This window comes from Sinocyclocheilus anshuiensis, unplaced genomic scaffold (assembly GCF_001515605.1).
Source record: "Sinocyclocheilus anshuiensis isolate Anshui unplaced genomic scaffold, SAMN03320099.WGS_v1.1 scaffold684, whole genome shotgun sequence".
Classification (NCBI taxonomy): domain Eukaryota; kingdom Metazoa; phylum Chordata; class Actinopteri; order Cypriniformes; family Cyprinidae; genus Sinocyclocheilus; species Sinocyclocheilus anshuiensis.
Window position 1 is genome coordinate 847308 of NW_015554107.1, and position 23144 is coordinate 870451.

A 23144-nucleotide genomic window follows, 5' to 3' on the forward strand; every position below is an offset into this window, starting at 1 on the left:
TTCGCTTTCACAACGAAGCACACAGCGCCTTCACGACATGGCGGCGGCAACAACAATACTACAGCGAGCATAAAAGTTACGCCTTCTTTCTTTGCGTGAACATTTGGGTGGCGTTATGCAAATCTTCCCAGATAGTGACGAAGGTATGTGGGGGCGTGTTAGAACGAGCCGTTTTAGGTAGGTGTGGCTGACTCTTAACTTTTATAAAGAATATCTCTTTGGATTTGAGACTTTAGTCTTTGCAACTTTACAGATCTTCTTTATGCACCAAGAGCTTGTAACACTCCAAAGAGAAAGGAAAAATTGAAATCGCATCATATGACCCCTTTAATATTTTGAATTATCTTTAAGTTTTAGTAATTTTATGTGCTTTTTTAGTTTTAGTAAGAGTATTTCAACTTGAACTTATTTCATTAGTAAGTTGCTAAGGCAGTGTTTTAGTTTTAAGCTTTTCATCTGATATTTATATTGCAGTGTTTTATTAACAGCACTGATATGTAGTTGCTAGTGTATTGTTAAGTAGTTGATCGTTTGTTCTTGGTAGTCACATAAAGCACTAAAGGCAAAAGACCAAAAACCAAACATCTATTGATACGGAGCTCTCAGCTTGTTTTAATTAAATGATATTACTTAAAAAATAAAATGGACAAAAACTTACCAGCATTGAGGGTGCACTCTTTGGTTTTGCTGAAAGAACAAGGAGAGAGATTTCTGTCAGTTATTCATCCCTTCAAAGACAACAAGCCAGACAAAAAAGGCCCCATAAGTTAAACAAAAACTTTCTAAAAACCATTTCTGAAAAGTTTTGTTTGCTGTCTTTGACCTGTGCTTTGTGAGAGGACAACTAATTCATTGAGCTCATCCATTAATCCTGACCCAGCTTTTATGTGGACTCTCACAGAGCTCTGTGTAATGGAGAGAACACTGAATTAAAGTGACAGGATCAGAGGGTCACCCAAAACTGCTTTCAACTTTAGTACAGGCAGTTTCAGAGCCTGTTTACATGACTAAACAGATTTTGGGGAGGTTCCAGAGGTTCCTGGAGGGGATTTAGCATCAAAAACAAACAAACATCGACACAACTGCTATACACTCGAGGCTTTGATTTAAAAAAAAAGGAAAAGAAAAGAAAAACATGTTCTGTTTGTGTCTGATTGTGCGTGCATTTTGTAACTGCTTTTCCTAACCACACAGTTTTACACTTCCTGTTTGCTGATGCATTACTGTCACGATTGACAGCCTGTCTCAGACAGTGAGATGCAATAAATTAGACCCATCAATCCAGTACTATTTGCTGGAATAGGTTTGTAGGACTCAACTATCCACATGGGGATTAGAACTGACAGCCATCAGTGTCTCTGTCTGGACCTTTCTATAGGGCAAACTGAGATGTTATGTAAAGGGAAGACAGAAGGATCGTGGGTGCAGATGAATAGAAATGCTCCCACAATGATCTGTTTGTGTCCATGCGGTCCTGCAGAAACCATCCAAACACTTCATTAAAGAAAAACTTGAACCAAAGCAGGCCACAGCAAAGCAAGCCTCATCTCTAATAACCCCTTTTCAGAGTGGTGTACTGTAGACACAATTATACAATACTGCCATATATATATATAATGCCAGATGTGAAACTAAATTCTTACATTTGTATAATTTTTTATTATATATTTAATATTACTAAGTTGCTTTTCCTTGCATTTTTATTGGGCAAACAGTGTTATTTGCAGCATCATGTATCAAATGAATTGTCCATCTTTCTGTAAAACTGCATCTGTAACAAAAACATTGAGACCTATCATTTTGTTCATCATTTCCATCTACATGTAGATGGCTAAATGTGAAGAAGAGTTTTCATAAGTGTCACCACACTGACTTCTGGAAACAGAAATTGCAGGTAAATATTCAAATATTACACAAAACAGGTAAAATATTTTCTTAATGGTTTGATTTGGATTGTGCATGTGCCTTCACAATTCAGTTTGAACCATGAATTATGCCACTTTTTACTCATTTGTACTTGGTGAGTGTTCACTTTGAACCATGTTTACAACCAACATCACAATTATTGTATAAAGAATTTTATTCTTTTATAAGAATTTATTTCTATTTATGAACGGAATTTTAGGAACATTTCAGGACTCCACACACCTGATTTAAGATGATGACACACAAAATGTTAGCTGATTTGGCAACAAAGCCATTTTCTCATTAGCACATACTGGAAAAATCTATTTTACCAGTAATCACTCTAGGCTGTGTAGCAACCATAACTCAATATGATGCTGTAAGCATGTGCCACTAATGTGCTTGACCTCAAAGAAGCCTTATACTAATGCACAGACTATGCACACACCCATCCATACCACACACAGCATTGATGACGTGTTCCAATTTGACATTTCATGTCTTTTATACATTAAAAATACCGCACAAGATAAGCACGCCATAAGAATCTCTATGGATTATAATGAATTGCTAAGAAAGTGATTCACTAAAAGGAAGTTCTCTGGACATGATGTCCTTCAAACTATTTTCTTTCCTGCAGTAAAGCGCTCATTCTAATTTGTCTTTAAAGCTGTGTGCATGTGTGTGCGTGTGGCAGTGGGTGGGTTCCATGTTTAATACATGCAACCTAGCAGCAAAAATTATCAAAATCTGTCTCAGATTGCACTAAAGCAAGTAGTAAAACCCATGCATTATATGCAACATACCTTCAACTTGAATGGAAGTTGAATGGATAGCTTTCATGTTCATGATAATCAAAGCCAGATGGAAAACATGCACATTTTGTTAAGTGACTCACAAAATGTTGCATAAAATATACAAAACTGAAGCCTTGCAACAGCAAAGTAAAATCCATATGCAAAAAGATGTTAAATTCTAGACATTTATGCTTTTAAAGTTTATTGTTCCCATTTGGGAAGTTAAAACACAAACTCAGCCCAGGTGCATTCGCTTTGTTTATCGACAGCACCCATGATGCTGAGAATATTCCTGTTTGCCTACCTATGTTTGCTTTGTTTGCAGCCTCACCCTAAAACTACCAAAAGTTTTTCTTCTGAAGACCTGAAAGTGCTTAACAAGAACTTCAGCTTTACCTGGTCGACCTCTTCATGTTGTTTGTCCCGTTATTCCGTTTAAGTGCTAGCTGGAATTTGCAGAAGCGTCAGGCAAAAGACTGAGTTCCTTGTTTGAGTTTACTTCAGCTCTGCAGGAACATGGACCTCTCTAACCAATGGCAGGACACTTCCTTAGTGTGCATTACAGCCCCTTTTTGGCTGACCACACCCCCTGTGCTTCAATGCAGTAATATGAAGCACTCTGTGGTCAAGAGACTGTTTCAGTGGTGAGTGTGTCAACGAAGTGACGGCGCACGGTTGCCATGAACCATGCAAAGTTTAATCTCAAACAATCATCATGCCATAAATAAAACACTACTAACGTGTCTAATCTGCCATACAAACATCCTGCAGGTGCATGGTGGGAAACTTGTTGGAACTGATACTTAACCCTTTAGTAGACTGAAGCTTTCATTAAGTAGTACTTTGTGATAACAACAAAGGCTTATTTGAATTTTTTTCTACTCAAATGGAATTTTACATAATTTCTTTCAAACATGAAAATATATATATATATATATATATATAAAAACCATTGAATTGAATTTAACACTATATTAAGTTGTAACATGGTTAATGGATTTTTGTTTATGAAAGTTTAATGAGAGTTTACCAGTGGTTGCTATACAGCTCTGATAGGATCTCAGTCAATAACACTTCTATTGACAGATGTCTAACCTGAACATCAGTGTTTACCCTCCTTCCTGGAAATCCATGTATACACACTATAAATTATTTAGCACTATTTGATCACATTCTTCCTTGTGCTTTCTTGCTGTATGCACAAGTACACTTATTAGTTGAAATATCTTTCTTATTAAGAAACGCTCAAACTTTTATGAGAGATATTATTACTTTTCAATATGAAACATTTTCACAATTTAAAAGAACTGTTTTCTATTTTAATATATTTAAAAATGTAATTTATTTCTGTGATGGCAAAGCTGAATTTTCAGCAGCCATTTCTCCAGTCTTCAGTGTCGCATGATCCTTCAGAAATCATTCTAATATGCTGATTTGCTGCTAAAGAAACATTTCTTTATATTATCAATGTTGAAAATGTTGCTGCTTAATATTTTTGTGGAAAACATGATGCATTTTTTTCAGAATGAATTGATGAACAGAAAAATTGAATACTGAGCTATTTGAAACAGAAATCTTTTGTAATATTATACATGTCTTTACTGTCACTTTTGAGCAATTTAATGCATCCTTGCTGAATAAACGTTTTTTTTAACTGACTCCATATTTTTAAACAGTATTGTAACAGTGGTCAGAGCTATGTTTGAACCAGAACGTACAATGGTAACCTAACAATTGCTAAATGTTTTCAAATTCTGAGTAAGGTGCTGACATTTTGTATACTGTACATGTATTTCATAAAATTTAAAATCTGCAGTAAAATGACAATGATATCATACATGGTGCCGATTTAGCTTATAACATTGTATAAAATGGTATTTTATAAATGGTTTTCTATGAATGGTCCACCTCTTCCCCCTTACACTGTCTCTGGTGTCTTGCTGACCACAGGTCTGGATCTGTCATCTAATTAGACACTGAGGTAGCATCTATTTTTAGCTCTGTTGACATCTTGTACTAGCCTCAAGGTTCGGAGGGAAGGAGAGGAACTGAACTTTTATCTCTTTGTATAGAACAATCATCGAGTTTAATGCACTTAAGTTAGATTTAGAAAAGGTACCTGTCTCTCTTTCCACATGTTGAGCTGCTGGATGAGGTGGTTCTGCTGCGGGAGTCTGCCATCTCCTTCTTCACCGTGGACAGGCGTTCTGTGGACATGCTCTTCCTGACACAAGAGCATGAGGTGGAGAAGAATGAGTGAGGCACAATGCAGAGGGCAGGAAAGAAAGACATCAAAGAAAAGAACAAAACTGCATGACTGTTTTCCACATTGAAAATAATAAGAAATGTTTCTTGATCATCAAATCAGGATATCAGAATGATTTTTGAAGGATCATGTGACACTGAAGACTAGAGGGGCTGCTGAAAATTCAGCTTTGCCTTCACGGGAATAAATCACATTTTAAAATATATTCAAAAAACTTTTATTTGAAATTATAATATTTCATATTAATTGTATACTATTTCACCAAGTAGTATTGAAGTATATACTGATATTGTAGCAAATATGGAGTATGATAGTATGTTATTTAAGATTATGACAGATTATGTCAGTCTAGAAGTATTAAATAGCACAACAGACATCCCATTACAAATGATTCATATTAATTATGAATTATTATATGAACTATTATTAATTCACCATACATGCATAAGATACTTCATTATATGTAGCGATCCTGTAAACTAAAAGGTCCAAGTAGTTTTTGCTCAATATCACCACCTTGAGGTAGAGAAGTAATACTGCATTAATGTTGTCAGTGTGGAAAAATGAAAATATTTTCAACATTTGTGATACCAGCATGTCTTCTAATAAATTGGCTTTGAAAAATAATGAGCAATAAATATGATATATATCTTGCGTATAACTCCCACCTTTTGATAGACATCAGCACCTCCTTTTTCGGAGAGGAGGGAGAGGAAGGATAGCCACTCAAGCGTTTGGTTTGCACATAGCCATTTGCCAGAGGCTTGGACGGCAGAGCTTGCAGTATCTGCCGAACTAAATCAGGAGGGAAGAAACAGAGGAACACAGAGATCACATGCAAATTATCTTCACCTCCCACATGGAAACTTTTTATGTAACCACTATGTTATGCATTACAATACATCCCTGTAGCTCTTATGGTTGAATTATCTTAATAGTTAAGAACAGGGCCGGGAAATCTCACACTCATCCAGGCCACACAGAAAAAAAGGGGCCACAATTGTACCTTTTGGGGTACAACAGCTTGACACTGTAGCAGTACTCTTAAAAGGACATCTTTGTACCTTTTTTACTCCTAATAGGAACATATTAGTACCTTAGATTAGTAATTTGTACCCTTAAGGAACTAATTTGTAGGCCTACCTATTAGGGGTAAAAAAGGAACAAATACGTTCTTTTTAAGAGTACTGTCTGCAACAGTGACAAGCTGTTGTACCCCAAAAGGAGCAATTTTGGCCCCATTTTTCCTGTATATAGCCTATACACCCACAACAAATTCCGAAACCACAGACAATACTATTATTTGTATGGCCATCACACAAAAAGGTCTAAACCCTTAGTCTAAGGCCGTGGAAAATAATTCAAGGTTGTCTCTTGCACTGCACCTTCACTTCCCATTTCCTTTTCCCTATTATTTCTGTCCCACCTTTTTTTTCTTACCTGTCACTTCTTCACCATCAGGTCTACTGTTATGAACAGAACTGTGTCCACCTTGTTGAAAACAACCACCCCATTTCAATGTGTTGTTAGCACAGAATGTTATTTATCTTAAAATGACTTAAATACCCTAGATTTAACAAACCTATATTACATAATATACACTACCTGTCAAAAGTTTTTGAACAGTAAGATTTTTTATGTTTTATGTTTTTATGTTAAGTCTCTTCTGCTCACCAAGCCTGCATTTATTTGATCCAAAGTACAGCAAGAGCAGTAATATTGTGAAATATTTTTACTATTTAAAATAACTGCGTTCGATTGGAATATATTTTAAAATGTAATTTATTCCTGTGATCAAAAAGCTGAATTTTCAGCATCATTACTGCAGGACTTCAGTGTCACATGATCCTTCAGAAATCATTCTAATATGCTGATTTGCTGCTCATAAAACATTTATTATTATTATTATTATTATTATGTTGAAAACAGATTAGATTTTTTTCAGGTTTCTTTGATGAATAGAAAGTTCAGAAGAACAGCATTTATCTGAAATAGAAATCTTTCAATATATATATATATATATATATATTCAAATAGAGAGCAGTCATTTTAATAAAAATATTTCACAATATTGCTGTTTTTTGGATCAAATAAATGCAGGCTTGGTAAGCAGAAGAGACTTCTTTAAAAACAAACAATCTTGTAAAAAAGACTTGTAGTGTATTAAAACAATTTCTAAAGTGCCTAAATGTCAAAATTAGTACAATATATTTGTTGAAAATTCTAATACTCTACACACTATTGAATTATTAGGCTGTGACTCATATTATTTTTGTGTTGCTGTCTGCTCTAGCTCCCTCCCTCCCTGTACAATAAATCCATGTGAATATCTGTCTCTGCTAAATTTTTTTATGTAACTTTACAATCGATATTGATGTCCTTTAGCACAGTATTCTGAATGATGATAATAATGGGGGGCTAGTACTGATACTAGCAGTTTATTACTCAACTAGGTTAATAAAGACAAAACTATCTAGCGTATTTACAAATGAAACTGACCTGCACTTGAAGCCCTGAACAGGTCAGTGATGTTGCTACATTTCACTGCTTCTTCTGTCCGCTTTCTCGCTTTCATCGAGTCCCGTGCATCGGTTCTGTTCGGAACCGTTTGACGGAAGCACAGAACAGACGTGAGCTGATTCGTATAGTGCAGCACTGCCAGTCAAGACTAACCGATTTATGATTTAAATAACTAAAAAAAAAAAAAAACATGGCAGTGGGCCAAATCAGCCGCCAGACCACCGGGAATTCTCCCGGTGCTCCCGATGGCTAGTCCGGGCCTGGTTAAGAACCTAGGATGCTAACACAAAGATTGCATCTCACAATTATCAATCAGTAATACACCCTTAGACAAGGTTACCCTCGTATTTTATTTCACTGTAAGTTGCTTTAGATAAGTATCTGTCATTTGGCAGTTTTCTAGGCTCTAAAGACATAATGGCAATAAGCAGAGGGCCATGATGAAGCTCTGACCTTTAGTAGGTCCACCTTTCTTGCTGCTGGACTGTGTGATCTCCTCACAGCAGCCCAGCCTTCTCAAAGCATCCGCTAGTGCCGCCTTCATCAGCTGAATCTCATCCTCCTGCAGCTGCACCCTCTGCTCCAGGTGAGAGATACGGTCATCCATCTCCATCCCACTCCCGGCTGACACATTATCATCTGAAAGAGACAGACAGAGAGTTATAGTATAAGAATTTGTAGAAAATTACATTTGTAGAGTTTATCCATATCTGTATAACTTTCTTTCTTTTTTCTTCTTTTGCTCCAAAGACAAAAGTCATACAGGTTTTGAAAGACATGAGGGTGAGTAAATGATGACTATCCCTTTAAACCAGTAGCTCTCAATCCGTTTTGACTCAAAGGCCCCCCATAGTCCAACACCATATTCAAAGGCCACCCAAAATAAGGTATATAAGATATGATATTATAATATTTCCTTTGGTACCTCTGTAACTATGACAAAGCTGCTTGTTTTCAAACTTTTTTTTATCAGAAACTTGAAACTTTTAAATATTTATTACCTACAATTAATTGTGAGATTCCTTATGTTTTAAATAAATAAATACATAAATAACAAGCAATAGTTATTAGGAGTGGGGTAAAAAAATAAATATAAATTCTGTTTACATCTTGTTTTAAGTATTTCAATTAAGTTAAAATATTTACAATATTATTACTACTATTAATATACGTAAATTTTATTTTAAAAATATATTACATTAAATCATCCTGCTGTCCCTTGAAAGTTTGCCGGGGCCCCCTGGTTGAGAAATACTACTTTAAGGTATTTAAAAAAAAAAATTTTTTTTATTTAATACAATTTGGATAGAGACTGCGGAAAGAATTTGGTTAAAAAAGTCACTCCAATTATCCTAAAGTGAAAAGTCCATTTTAATTTACAATATTTCAACATTTAAGTCATTAGCCCTGCTAGGACTCCTGGCTGTCACTTCATATATCCACTATAACAACACTGGGATCTAGTTGGTTGTAAGCAACTGAAAAAAATGGTAGTTCAAAGAAAACCTTGTTTGCACGAATAGAAATGTGTGCATTTTTAAGTGTCAAAACATCTGTGATTAAATATATTTATCCATCAAAATGTGTTCTTACCACAAAAAATCTATTAAAATAACTTGAAAACAAAAACTAAAAGCCTGAGCAAACAACTGAGAAAGTTTCAAATGCTAACAATGCTGATTCACTGTGGCAGCCATCAAATGTGTTTCATTTAAATACACAACATATAAATACACACAATAACCGAAACTAAACTGAATTTTTCTGTCACATTTTTTTTTTAAATTTAGCTCCTCAATATTTCACATAAAACAGTGGCTCCTTGTCTCTGTTTCAATCTCAAGGGCAATGCAACGGGCTCCACGCTAAGTGTGCATACCGGTATATAATAAATCTCTTTTAGTGCCTGCACCGCTAACACATGGAGATCACAGCTGTAAAGCAGCATCAGCAGGTGGTGAGCACGTCAACTGAAATAATAAAAGTGAAAGAATAAATGGGAGGCAAAAGTGGAAGGTTTGAAGAAAGCAGGATAAAGCTGAATAGTGATGCTGGCAGACAAAAGCAGTCTGGAGGGAACCGGATGCTCAGTGACCGAGCATGTTGAAATATTCATCATCCCGCTCTGCTTGTACTCCCCTCCTACCTGCCATTCCAGTCAGTACTATGTCCGCCTGTCAGTCACCCGCTCGGACAGCCTGATCCTCTGAAGCTCTCTAGGGGGTTCCTAAAGGTGCCAAACGCCTCCCTGGCCAAGGCTTCTTTCTCCCACCTTCCCCTTGGCTTGCTGGATGGCTGATCCCGTGTCTAGACCTCCCTTTCTCACCCTCCCCCACCCCTTTACCACTCAGTGCTGTGTGTAAAGAGGAGAAGGGTGATGTTTGTAACAGGATGCCGATTCCCATCTCCTATGCGGTAGAAAACTGCTGGTGGTGCTGTTGGCAGAGAGAGAGAGCTTTGGCTCGACTCCAGACCTGTCTGATGCATCGGCCAGGCACTACCAGGAAGTGCACTGACCAGCCTCTCCACCAATGGGACGCTGAAGTGTGTACATGCGTTTGACAATTTACGACTTGTTGTTTTATACCCCTAGGGCGCATGCTCATTTTCTTAATCAATACGATTCACATTAGGGATTTTTACTGTACAAATTGAATTGCTAATATCATAGCCTGACCTCAGATAGCTATGCAGAAATTCGACTGTTTAATATCAGTCGAAGCCATCCAACTGTACAACACCAACAGACACTCTCTCTGACCCAGGCTCATCTATACCGTCTACCCATCCATCTGTCTTCCAGTCAAACCATCTGTCGCAGAAATTGACTTACTGGAAAACCCAAACAATGACCACTATGTACACTGATACCTATCCTTGAGAGAATCTGTAATTCACAAGAACGAAGATGAAATAGTCATTTCTAAGTGACAACAACAACATGCTGTGCACAATGGGTGTTAGCATGAGGATGCCATATAGTGATAATATTGAATTTGCTAAAAAAAGACCTTCAGTGATTGATTGTATGATATTACATTTTAAATTTTATTCAAGCATTTTAACTGTCTTTATTTTATATATATTGTTTTATGTATTTGTTAAATATTTTCTTATATATTTGCACCAGCCGTATATATACTGTATAAATAAAGATACATATTTATAACATATTTGAAGATATTGAAATGTATTTTATATCAGTGGTTCTCAAATAATGGACCACAACCCAAAATGAGTTACAAGTCTGTTCTTCAACACTAGGGGAAAACATGTTCAATGGAAATAATAAAATGCAATTAACCATATAATCATTAGGATAGCAAAATAAATAGGCTTATTGTCACTAAAAGGGAGGAGAAACATCTTATCTTATCCACATATTTTGGCGTTGAGGTCAAAGGCCATGTGTCCAAACAGACTTTATGATATTTTGATCCACATTCATCAGTTGGTAGACTGGCTAATACTAATGCAATATTCAGAACAATGTTTTAGACAGGTAAATCACATTTCTGCTGTTGTTTACAGTATGCATTTACAAAATTGTCAGACATGATGCATATAATTTTGCCTATGCAATAATAAATAAATATATATTTTTTTATTTTTCTGCATTTCTCTTCTCGAGCTTGCTTCCTAATCTAATCTAGGTGTTTAATAAACCTGCCATTGTATATAATGAATATTGTTTGCTCTTTGAGAAATTACTTTTGCTTTGGATAAAAGCGTCTGCTAAATGCATGAATGTAAATGTAATGCTTTCATGATAAAACTCTATATCATAATCAAATTTGGTGCTCTGCTCATTCACAACTTGACAGTGTCAAATCTGGCTGCTTTGTAAATAAAAATCTTTTGGTTAATGTTTGTTAATGACTGAATCTTACTGCAATCCCATTTCAAATCAAAATCTTTGCATTAATAGTCATTATAATGCTGACAACAGACAAGATGTTTACTTTAGCACTACAGATACACTGTAACCCAGGTAAATCCATCTTAATAGGTGCATAATGTTATACACTAGATTACTGGATCACAATAAATAAGTAACTCAGTACATTCTTTCCACCAAAACATTATGCATAGCTGAAATCAAATAACAAAGGCCCAGAGAAGCAAACTAAATCAGGATAAGAGGCTCAAAGCGTATCACCAGATGAGGGGAAAAAATGAATGAAAAATGTAAACACATGAGAAATCATGTAGCTCGGACTGAAATGCTCTAATATTTAACATGAGCCTGAATCTCTGAGTAACGTTAGCTGTTCATTCTTGTACCCTGACACTGATCCCAACCGCACATATGCGATAAGAAAATGCCTTAGGGTAAAATAAAATTTGCATGTAGGCTATATAAAACTGATCACAATTTAAACAAATATATATTCATCACTTGACAACACTGAGACAGTTTCTTTTGTTGTTCCCTCGCAGGCAGTGACGAACCAACACGTCTATAACATTACAGTGCTGGAATGTTCATGTAGAAAACGATTAATATCAAAGACAAAATTCGCTTACGATATCGACCTGCGTAGTGAAAACAAACCATCTCGTGAGGCTCTCTAGCGCATTCATTATGAATGCCCAGTCAAGTCGCTGCCAAACTTACCGTTGCAATACCGAAGCAGAAGCGTGTTCGTGTCATACAGGTTCCCACATGAAGCTACTCGCTCCGACATGTCCTTCTTCTGATCAATTCCTTTATTATTTCTTTTAAATCACCGGTCCTCAGATCCACCTGCCTACTTTCCTTACGAGTGAACCTTCACTAACGTTACCTTTCCACCGGACAACCGACGACAACCTGTGCTGCCTGCGTTTCTATAGCAACAGCCTCAGCGCTGATCTGCTACCTCGAGGGAACAAGAGAGCATGTTTACTCTTGGAGTCCCATAATATGCAGTCACTACTTTCATATATTTAGATAGGTTAGTCAAATTAGCAAGGCCTGAGGGCAAAGGCTACAAAGATATCTGACTGTTCTGCACAGGTATGAAAGAGATTTAAATTTGTATTTTTAAATTTTAATTAAATGTCATTGTCGCGTGTAGCTGGCTATTTATCTTGGGAATTTACTTGCTAATAATGGTGGTGGTGTCATGAAGTGCCCTTGACAGTCAAACAACTGTTTTTCTATTCTCTAACAGTAGATGGCGGTGTAGGTATGATTAAAACATATAAGCTCCAAATGTGTTTGTAGGCTATTTGGCCAGCGAATACTACACTTAAGTGTCCCATAACATTTTAAAGCACCAGCGCCACAAAATCCCTGTTGCGATTAACTATTATCTAATAAAAGAAAACATATAAAAAATAACGTTGCTTTTTAAGCAGTTTCTTACAAGGTGGTGATGATAAAAAAGGAGATAGTGGGAAAAATATTTCAATGCGGAAAACTATTTTCAGTTCTTAGGGGGAAGCAAAACATTTGCAAGAAAACTAGAAAGCATTAGTATATATTTTTTCTCATACTGATACATATTCTCCAAATCCTTTCAGGGCTCCGTAGATTTTGGCCTGCCCTTCATGGCGCCATCTCTTGAGAGGAGACAATTTACCAAGTAGGTCTTGGCACGAACACCAGTAAAATCTTATCGATAAATCAGTCTGACTAGTGATATTACCGTATATCGACTTGAACCATGCCCTCATAAAATTTAAGCAGAAAATTTAGTTCTGAATTTAAGATTCAGAACTAGCAATGTCCGATTCACGAATGAATCACTCTATTGATTCTGTTCAATTTCAAATGTTTTCTGCTGCGTGATAGCTTGAATCGGATCGCGATTCAGTGTGAATAATGTGAACACGGCATCGTTTGAAACAAAACTCCAAACTTTAGAATACCAAACAAATGGACCGCTTATTGCAATGGAACACCCATCACAATTCATTGAAATCAAACCTGCAAATACTATCGTTTGCCAGCGATTAAGAAAAACCTTTAAGTTCAACACCTGAACGAACGTGCTGTGTACGACTCCCTTCCTTCCTACTTCAGGACAGGTACGCTATCAAGACACGTAAATATCAAATACGTAATACAAAATAAGAGTGAACCTTTTTACTTGAGTCAGTGCACCAGTGGACTAGAAACGCCCCAGGTAGGCCTATGTGTAATTTTTAATATACATAGTTAAATGCCGATCAATATTTATTGCATAGCCGATTTCTACGTTTTAGTTGGGTTGCTTGTATTTTTCATATATTCTGTGTAGAAACTTAGTGTGTTTCTGGTATGAGTTCACAGCTTTAGTAACAATATTGCAGACTTTGGAAAGTAAATCCTTATTTGTTTGTTTGTGATTATTTTTATTTACAGAGCTGCAGGGAGTAAGCCTACATCATTGCACATTCTGTACCTTCATGTTTTTGCTCTTGTTGTCCTGTCTTATTTTGCCTGATCACTGAACAACTATTTATTTTTGCATCAGTGAGTTGTGAATTCAGTTGACACTGAGGCCTCAACAGCCATCTTTGTGTTTGTTTATAATTTTCCTTTTCATTAAGCCAAAACAAGTGACGCTCTGCAGTGAGGCTCACATGTTCATTTTACCATTTAATCATGAAGTGACTTAAGCCAACTGATTCTCAGACCATTTTTGAGCAGCTCTATCACACCCCTCATTCATGAATTAAGAGTGGTTATTGTTAACAGTGGCTTGTTAATGGCTCTATGGGTCGTGCTTATTCGAATTCTTTATGGTTGGCAGTTCAGGCAAATTGGTAACTGGTGTATTGACTTGATGTTTGGGGTTTATTTGCATGTGCACCATTGCTCAATTCACTTCTCATTTCATCCCTCACTGGCAACGTGCCAGGGGGAGAAAGAACAGAACTCTCATATGGATGTCAAATAACAAATGCTCTATGTGTGCCACTCTGTAAGGTCAGAGTTTTTCTGATTATACACAATTGGATGGGTGAATGGAGCAGAAAGAATTTTAATTGGGTTGTAGACAATAGGAGAATGAGAAAGATATGCATTGTGAATTTTTTATTGATTTTTCTGTCATTCTACTAAAAGGCCCCACTCTGCACACAGTGCAGCATTTGAAAGATTAAAAAAATGGTAACTTAAGTCTCAAAGTACTAAATTTTCTTGACAAAGTGAAATAAAAAGCACAAATTACACTTTGATATACTTCATAATTTGATGTGCGCTTCAAAGGCGTGGGAAACTTTTTTTTTAATTTTAAGAGGGATAATTTTCTTTAAAGAGATAATTACACTATATACACGAAACTAGAGTGCTTTGATTTTTTTTTTTTAATGTGATGATATGTCTTAGTAGTTGTAAAGATATTCAAATAATTAATATTTCATCCCATGGAATCAGTTCTCTGTTGGCATCCATTTGAACTTATAACTTAATGGCAGTTGCTTCGCTGGTGCAAGAAGTGCAATTTGCAATCTGCCATCACAGTCCATTATGTTCAACTGTCAAGAATAGATTGATTGATTGATGCTTGACATTAACCAGACACCTTTTCTCCGTGTAAACATCCTCCCATTGAAATTTCCACAAGAGATTTGTTGTCTTGTCATATTTCAATAGAAGTTACTTTTGTTTGTCATACACTTCCCAAGTGTGTAATTTTAAAATGTAGTTGGTCCAAATACACTTTGAATCTTATCAGTTGGTTGGTATTATGAGTAGAGAGTTTTCTAGTCCAATAGTACATTATATGCATACTTTAAGTCTGAAACTCTATGCTTATGATTCACTAATGAATTGATCACACTTTCAATAGAAGTGGTTTGGTTAGGTTTGTTTGGCATTGCACACTGGAAGATTTTTTTTTTTCAGTGTATCATCCAGGAACTACTGTACATTAAAAAGTAAGTGAGTCAGTGGTTCCGAGTCAGTTGTACCACACTGTATGTAAGCCATAGTAAAGCATACACAGCCCCAATTATTAATGGGTCACTGTCCATCTTCAGGCTCAGACTGACCTCACTGTCCATGTCTTGCAGTGTGTATAGTAATCTATATACAGATAGAGTGATAAAATGATCTGCCTGGCTAACATAAAGGTTTTGTAAAAATGTAAGTAATGTCTTGTGATTGGTAGTAGGGATGTAACGGTATGAAAATTTCTTATCACGATTATAGTGACCAAAATTATCACGGTTATCAGCATTATCACGGTGTTGTTACAATGTGCTGGAGATGTTAATAAAGTACCGTCACATAAATCACTTCACCAAGTTTTATATTTAAAAATCAACAAACAACAAATAAAATGACTTTTTGTTTGCATAATCACTAAAACAATAACATTTTCAGAGGTACATTCATATAATTAATTCATTCATATATTTATGCCGTAAGCACGTGAGACTGTTACTTAAAACTGTGCTTTATGCTGGACAGTATTTATTTATCGCGAGTTGTTCAAATCGCGGGAATCTAATACAGTTTTAATGATAATTAAAAGATGAAACGGTAATACTAACCGTGGGGAATTTTATCATGATTTATCGTCAAACCGGTAATCGTTACATCCCTAATTGGTAGCATAAGTAAGAATAGGATGAAAATGACAAACCAATCAGTAATGTTTTGCCTGTATGCCATCATTTTCCAGCAACTGTGTTGTATTGTGTGGTTTATAAAAGGGGTGTCCAAACTCGATCCTGGAGGGCCACTGTCCTGCAGAGTTTAGCTCCAACTTGCCTCAGTACACCTGTCTGGAAGTTTCTAGTAACAATAAGACCTTGATTATCTGGTTCAGGTGTGTTTAATTGGTTGGAGCTAAACTCTGCAGGACAGTGGCCCTCCAAGAACAAATTTGGACTTGTATAATTAAAATTATTTATTTTCTTTTTAATTATATAATTTACAGCTATTAATGGAAATGATATTTTTATTGTATACGTTAACTTAACATTTGATTAAAAAAGTTTTAAAAATGTGTAATATAAAAAGTAAACTATACATCAAATAATTTTAAGATTAAGTTAAAAAAAGGTTAAAATATGCATTTAAAATAAATGGTTTTTAATAATTCATTAACATATAAATGTAAACATTTTTGTGCTGGGTCATTTAAAATGTTGGCAGGGCAAGTGGAAATCTGAACTATCAGACAAATACTTAGTGTTTGAGCTGATTTTGGCATGTTTAGTCTAATATGTCCCAATTTTCATAGTTATTACTTAGAATGCCTTACAGTACTGTAGTAGATAGAACTTCAATCTTTTGGTCAATTGTTGACTCAATCAATACTGTAAATGTCACTTGAGATGCAACACAAACTAGTTTTGACAATACATGCCGATCATTTTATCAGTTATACTTGTTTTGTCATGTCAAAGACACTGCATACACATATACTGTAAAAAATATCTTAATGCATGAGTAATACTCTTGATGCATGAGTAACTGATGAGGAAGTACAGTTGAAAAATCCTTATTTTTTATCTAGAATTTCTGCTTCTATACACCTGTCAGGACAAGTTCTTTGTGAACATGGCACTGTTGCCATGATAATAGTAAACAAACAGACCTACTAAAACAATAGATACACCTGAACACCTTTGCATCTTAATTCCCATTACTAGCTCTACATTTTTGACATCTTGGCAGGGTCACATTCCATTAGTTTGACGCATGACCTATGAAGCCTGGAAGCCATTTTCATTTGACGCAAATGTTGGGTTACTTCACGTGGAGGCGCCGACTGGGGTAGGCCTGAAGCTTCAGCTGTTCTGCTCTCAAAAAGGAATGCCCCAAAAATTCTCAGTCTGCCAATGTGTTTCCTTATGACTAGCAGCATGACATAACCACACAGCTGTTTCTGCCTGGAGCAACTCTGCCAGAACAAGACTATTGAGTATGTCCCTGTGGTAGTTAGTAACCCTTCTTTAACTCAATCTAGACTTTCAGTTTTCCATCCTCATTATGCAAGGTTTACTGTATTAACCTGCATGGACCAAGGTTGAAGAAAGTTTTATGTCTAGGAAAATGATTGAGCTATTATACAGTAGATAATATATGTTTTTCTTTAAAAGGATAATTCTGTCATAATTTACTCACCCTCATATCATTCTACTGCTCTATGCATTTCTTTCTTCCACAAACTCTAGAGACGATATTTCAAAGGACATTGGAAAACAAATGACATGAAAGCCTCCTGACATCCACTGTATGGCCAAAAAAAAATTAAATCTTCTTTTATATTTCAGAGAAGAAAGTAAGTATATAGGTTTGGAACAGCATGAGGGCGAGTAAAAAAGGTATGGATAAATGTAGAGGAAAAAGTGATTGTCAGAGGGGCTGCACTTTCGGAAGAAGAAAGAGCATCTAAAAGCTGTGCCCCTGCCAAGAAATGTCCTGCATCTATTGATAAGAATGTCTTGGCAATCAAGTACCTTTGCTCTTACTTGTTGGGCCTTGCACTCATCACAGAACCACTCCAGCTTATGGCCCATGAAATGCTGGTTTCTTTGGCTCTGAAAGAGTTCCTCTTTGCATTTAAGCATGAAGAGTAGACATGTTGATGGTGTCTGGTACGATTTTTGTCCTCTTCTGATTTTCAAAACACCTGTCATCCTGTGATTATTCGCATTATTGTGAACAATGATGTAATTTCACAAAATATTTGGGTAACGCTTTAATACAGGGACCAATTCTCAAGTTGCTTATGAGCATGCCTTTTATTAACATACTGCCTGTTCATTAGTACTTATAAAGCACATATTCTGTATGATCATATTCATATATGAAAACATATACTTTTTGGGCCCTATCATACACCCGGCCCAATGTAGCGCAAGGTGCTGCGCAAGTGTTTTTGCTAGTTTCAGCCCGACGCAGTACTCATTTTCCCGTCCTGTGCCGCATTGATTAAATTGAAAATGCATTTGCGCCCATTTGTGCGCCCATGGGCGTGCTGGTCTAAAAAAAGAGGTGGGTTCAGGCGCATTGTTGGCACATTGCTATTTTGAGGAACTGAAAATTAGACCAACTACCTGGTCTAAAGTCTGGCGCAATATTTTTTCTTTGTTATTTAAAGAGCGCGTTAGTAATACAGGTGCATCTCAATAAATTAGAACGTCGTGGAAAAGTTAATTTATTTCAGTAATTCAACTCAAATTGTGAAACTCGTGTATTAAATAAATTCAATGCGCACAGACTGAAGTAGTTTATTCTAATTTATTGAGATGCACCTGTATGTGCCTATAGAGGGGTGCACATACACTTTGCTTATTACACACACAGGGACTCGCAGCAGCACACAAACATTTTTGTAAATTTTGCCATGTAAATAGCAACACGGCGCGAGCGCAACTGCCGTTTAAAGGGGATAGGAGATGAGACTCTGATTGGTTTATTAAATGTTACATCCAAAAAACACCCATTATTCATTAAGAGAATAGGGACAACCCATTTAGACCATGCGCCCGGGCGCACCGACCGTTTTCCCGTCATTAAACTAGCAAAAGTGGATTCGGACACGCCCTAAGTGCACCTGCGCGGTGCGCTTTAGACCATGTGCTTAGATCGTTAAAATAGGGCCCAATGTGTGCAAAGAAAACACTAATAACATAGCCTAATTTACTCAGCAGTTCTTCTCCCCGAGTTACCGTCTTCCGCCATTTTGGAGCATAGCCCAGAACGTAATCAATGTAATGAGCATTGTTTACGTTATGCGCAGTAGACAGCGCACGCATGCTGAACGTAAACAACGATGATTATGCTCTGGGGTACTCTCCAAAATGGCGGAAGACGTTAACTCGGGGAGAAGAACTGCTGAATAAATTGTTATTATTGTTTTCTTTGCGCACAAAAGTAATCCCGTAGCTTCGTAAAATTACCGGTTTAAACCTTTGATTGTTTTACCAATGTCCTTGCTACGTCTCTTGCCTTGTTTGTGGTAATATCATTGCTGTCTATGGAGGGTCAGAGAGCTCTCAGGTTTAATCAAAAATATCTTAATTTGTGTTCCGAAGACGAACGAAGGTATTACGGGTTTGGAACGACATGAAGGTGAGTAATTAATGACAGAATTTACATTTTTGGGTGAACTATCCCTTTAACAACTACCTTACTAACTATTAATAAGCAGCAAATATTGGGAGGTTATTAAGGTAAAATGTGTAGTTTATGGTTTGTTAATAGCTAGAATTAAACCTTGAAATTAAGTGTGACCAATATTTGTATCTATGCCATCTTATTCTCATTACAATAACCCCTTAAAACCTCTTGAAAAGAAAAATCAGTGCTTGGATTTTCAAAGCAAGGCTGCAAAAAAGGCCCATAGAAAACCATAAGTGGCAACATGCAAAAGAAATGGGTCTTTTAAAAAAATCTACAATTCAATTATTAGATTTATTTAAAAAAAAAAAAAAAAAAACAGATGTTAACAGCCTGTGTTAATGTCAGAAAATGCTGATAAAAGAAAACAAAGATTTCGAGTTAAATGTAATGTTATGAAAGCCGTTGCCACGATCACTAGAAGGAATGTTTTTAAAGACTCTGACTGAAATGGCATTTTCATTTAGATTTTATATTTAGGTCATTTATACTTCATCTAATTTCTGTCAGTTCTGGTGATTAGCGTGGATTGTAGGTATAATGGTGCCAGATACTGAGGTAATGGGAATTAAGAATGCAGTAAATCTGTGCTGGCAAACTAAACTCGTCAGATCAGCTCACTGACATGTTCCTGGATGATTTTTGGGTTTTGCTTCAATTGAGCGCAAAATTCCTTTTAATGGTTTGCAAAAGTACTATTTTCTGTTGTTATACTTTATTTTATGTATTTGGTATGATGTCAGACAATTTTTAGGAAGTTTAGGTAAATCATTTTGTTTACAACTGAATCATTTCACTTGCATACATCAGTTGTTTTCCATCCCATGCTAAATGTCAAACAATTATTATGATTTACCAGTATGCCAACACAGGATGTAAATTCTCTGCCACAAATACACACAAACAGTCACTCTTTGTCTTTTTGGGTGTCTATATGGGGCTCCTCTTTTTGGTCAGCATGCTTGCCTGGAGGAATCCCAGATGAAGAGTATAATCATTTTATTGATTAGTAAGAGAGACCTCCAGATAGTTATTTGTCAATTTCATTTGCTGCACACACAGAGCTTTGTGTTTTGATCTCCCCCCCTCCCATTTTCAGATAAAGCTTTATTATTGTTATTCTATTGCGTGATATCTTCAAGAATCAAGCCCTGCTGTGGCTGATTTATCACTCACTCTGACACTTGTTCGCGTGTTTCATTGCCGTTATCTGAACATCTGATTCCTCACGAGCACTAAAGTACTGGACAGAACGATTAGAGAATGTGGTTTGTAATAATTATACCCATGAAAGATTATTTTGTGGCAGTGGCACGAATGTTGTGGAAAATATGGGGAACCACAAAATAGAGAGGACACTCCACTGAGAGTGCTAGGGTTTAATTTGATTTGGTTAATTGAATGTCAGTTTTTGCTTGAGGAAGTTTCCTCATGATGATTCACTACTAAAATTACATTTTATCCTTATAATCAAAACAACAGTTACCACCCAGTTTAATTAACTTGTCTTGTTCGCTTAAGAATATTATGAAAATGGCTAGTCAAATGAAAGGGCTAATTTCTAAAACCTATTTTATTTTATTATGTTTTTGTAGGTTTAACAGAGTAAAATCAAAGTCTTTGATCAAAGCAATTTTTGTACATATTGTGATTTCATTTTATTGCAGACTTTTGTAGTTTAATAATTACACAAGGCCATATGGTGGTTTATTTTATTTCAAATTAATTGTTCAGCTATAAATTAACAAAAACATTTAATCAAAATAACTCTGAATATTGTAGCTGAGCTTAACTGGGCGTTCTGGGTATAGGTGGCAGTAAGTTAGTCTTGCTTACTGGAATACACCTTTGGTGTAATGTGGGTTACATAAAAGCTTAGAAATCGCCTATGTAGCATGTTTAAAAGTAATTTTTTACCTTTTTAGACAAACCTGGTGCCAGTCACATGAGAGGAATGTGCACACACAGGTACCTGATTCATTTAATCAGAGAATGTTTAATAAATGTTTCAGCTTGTATGTCTTCAGATATATTTTATATTTTGTGCTTTGCCTTAAAAATATTTCTTTTTTTTTCATGGTTCTCCTTAGGCGTGCTGCAGTGCAGACCACAACTTCATGCTTGAATAGTGTGCACTGTGTTCAGAATCTCATTTTGTCGCTAAACCCATCATTATGTAGAGTCATGTGAGCAGTTCTAAATGCTCATTTCATTTTAATCCAGCAGTAATACAATAAAGAGCTCAAGTGTGGTAAACAAACACTATTACAGGTTGACCTGCCGACCTGTGGGGAATTAAACTGTCGTGAAATTTCTCTGGGGTTACCTACAAGGCCAGACACTCAGATGGCCTTTATTTATTAATTTTATCATCTATCTATCTATCTATCTATCTATCTATCTATCTATCATTTTGTCTACAAATTAGTGGTCAGTCACTTTTTATTATAAATAAAATATTTATGAATCACTTTAATTATATAAATAAGTGAAGGGGAATAATATTGTTTCTAAACATCTCGTTCATCTTTTCGTTTTCAATTTGCCTTGTTTTTTAATTGGTCTGAATGAAATAAATGACAACTCTCAAGAAGACAAAATTTCATAATTCTTGTGCTCATAATTCAGGCCGTTTTTTTTTTAAAGAGTAAACTCTTCACAAATATCTGACAAAGTGATTGCCTCAGAATAGACCATTCTGGTACTTTACTTTCTGCAGTTCTTGCCTTTTTTTGAGTACTAGAAAAAGGTTAATCAACAGTGCTCAACAGACATTACTAAAACATGGCCACCGTCATCGCAGACCTGTCTGGAATGTGTTCATAAGCTAGAATATTTATCATTAAGCTACCGCGGTCGAGACCAACTGTCACCTATTGTGAAGAGATTTTTTTCATCTTGTTAGTTCATTTCCTCTCAAAGCTCTGCAGCTACTTGGCAGCCTTAGGAGAAAGTGTCAGCTAGTGGAAAGTAGACTTTAACTTTTGGAGACAAGAACCAATGTCTGGAGTTCATGTCTCTCGCCAACACCACCCATTTCTACGCTGTCAAACATATATTTGGAAATATATAGCTTTTTCTCATGTTTATTTTCTGATGGATTGTGTCTGTAGAGCACAACAGGTGGGTTCCAGAGCTAAAAATCCCATTCATTTTCTTCATTGAGAAATAGATTTGAATGATGCTGTATATAAACCTTTCAAAACAGATGTACTATGAGCTCTGAAAATACCAGTCTGATATACTTCTTTTAAAACCATCAGCCAGCATTACTTCTCTAAAAACGCAGTCTCATTTTAAAATAATATTTAATTGTCATGTTCTAGGTGATTAACTTTATAGTGTTTTTATACATTTAACTAATAATTATAAATCAATTTGTTTGATTTGATATGTTATTTGCAAAGCTTCATGGGATTGTAGTTCATTCATTCATAAAAGATATTAAGCACAAAGTCCTTTTTCTGATTTTTGTATGTTTATTAATTTCATTAATATTCATTCATTCAGTTTGTAATATAATTTATCTTGGAGCTGCTTGTTTTAGTTAATGACTTGGAACTGCATCTAGCTAACTGTATTAAAGTAGATTAAGAAATCTGAT

At 35.9% G+C, this 23144-nt stretch overlaps 1 protein-coding gene across 4 annotated transcripts in view; it reads right to left on the reverse strand.

Moving 5' to 3' along the window:
* The window catches only part of LOC107669753 (echinoderm microtubule-associated protein-like 2), a 23617-nt gene extending 10109 nt beyond the window's left edge, over nucleotides 1-13508 (reverse strand). Inside the window, exons 1-5 of one of the 4 annotated variants that reach the window (XM_016462131.1) lie at nucleotides 13455-13508; nucleotides 7942-8127; nucleotides 5637-5763; nucleotides 4822-4926; nucleotides 659-687 (exon numbers count right to left, since the gene is read on the reverse strand). In XM_016462131.1, coding sequence (XP_016317617.1) covers nucleotides 659-687; nucleotides 4822-4926; nucleotides 5637-5763; nucleotides 7942-8101 — 421 coding nt within the window. In that variant the 5' untranslated portion in view covers nucleotides 8102-8127; nucleotides 13455-13508. Of the gene's footprint in view, nucleotides 1-658; nucleotides 688-3098; nucleotides 3292-4821; nucleotides 4927-5636; nucleotides 5764-7467; nucleotides 7563-7941; nucleotides 8128-12106; nucleotides 12343-13454 lie in introns of those variants that run through there. The other 3 variants (XM_016462130.1, XM_016462132.1, XM_016462133.1) reach the window with 3 other exon arrangements.
* Between the last annotated feature and the right edge of the window lie 9636 nt (nucleotides 13509-23144).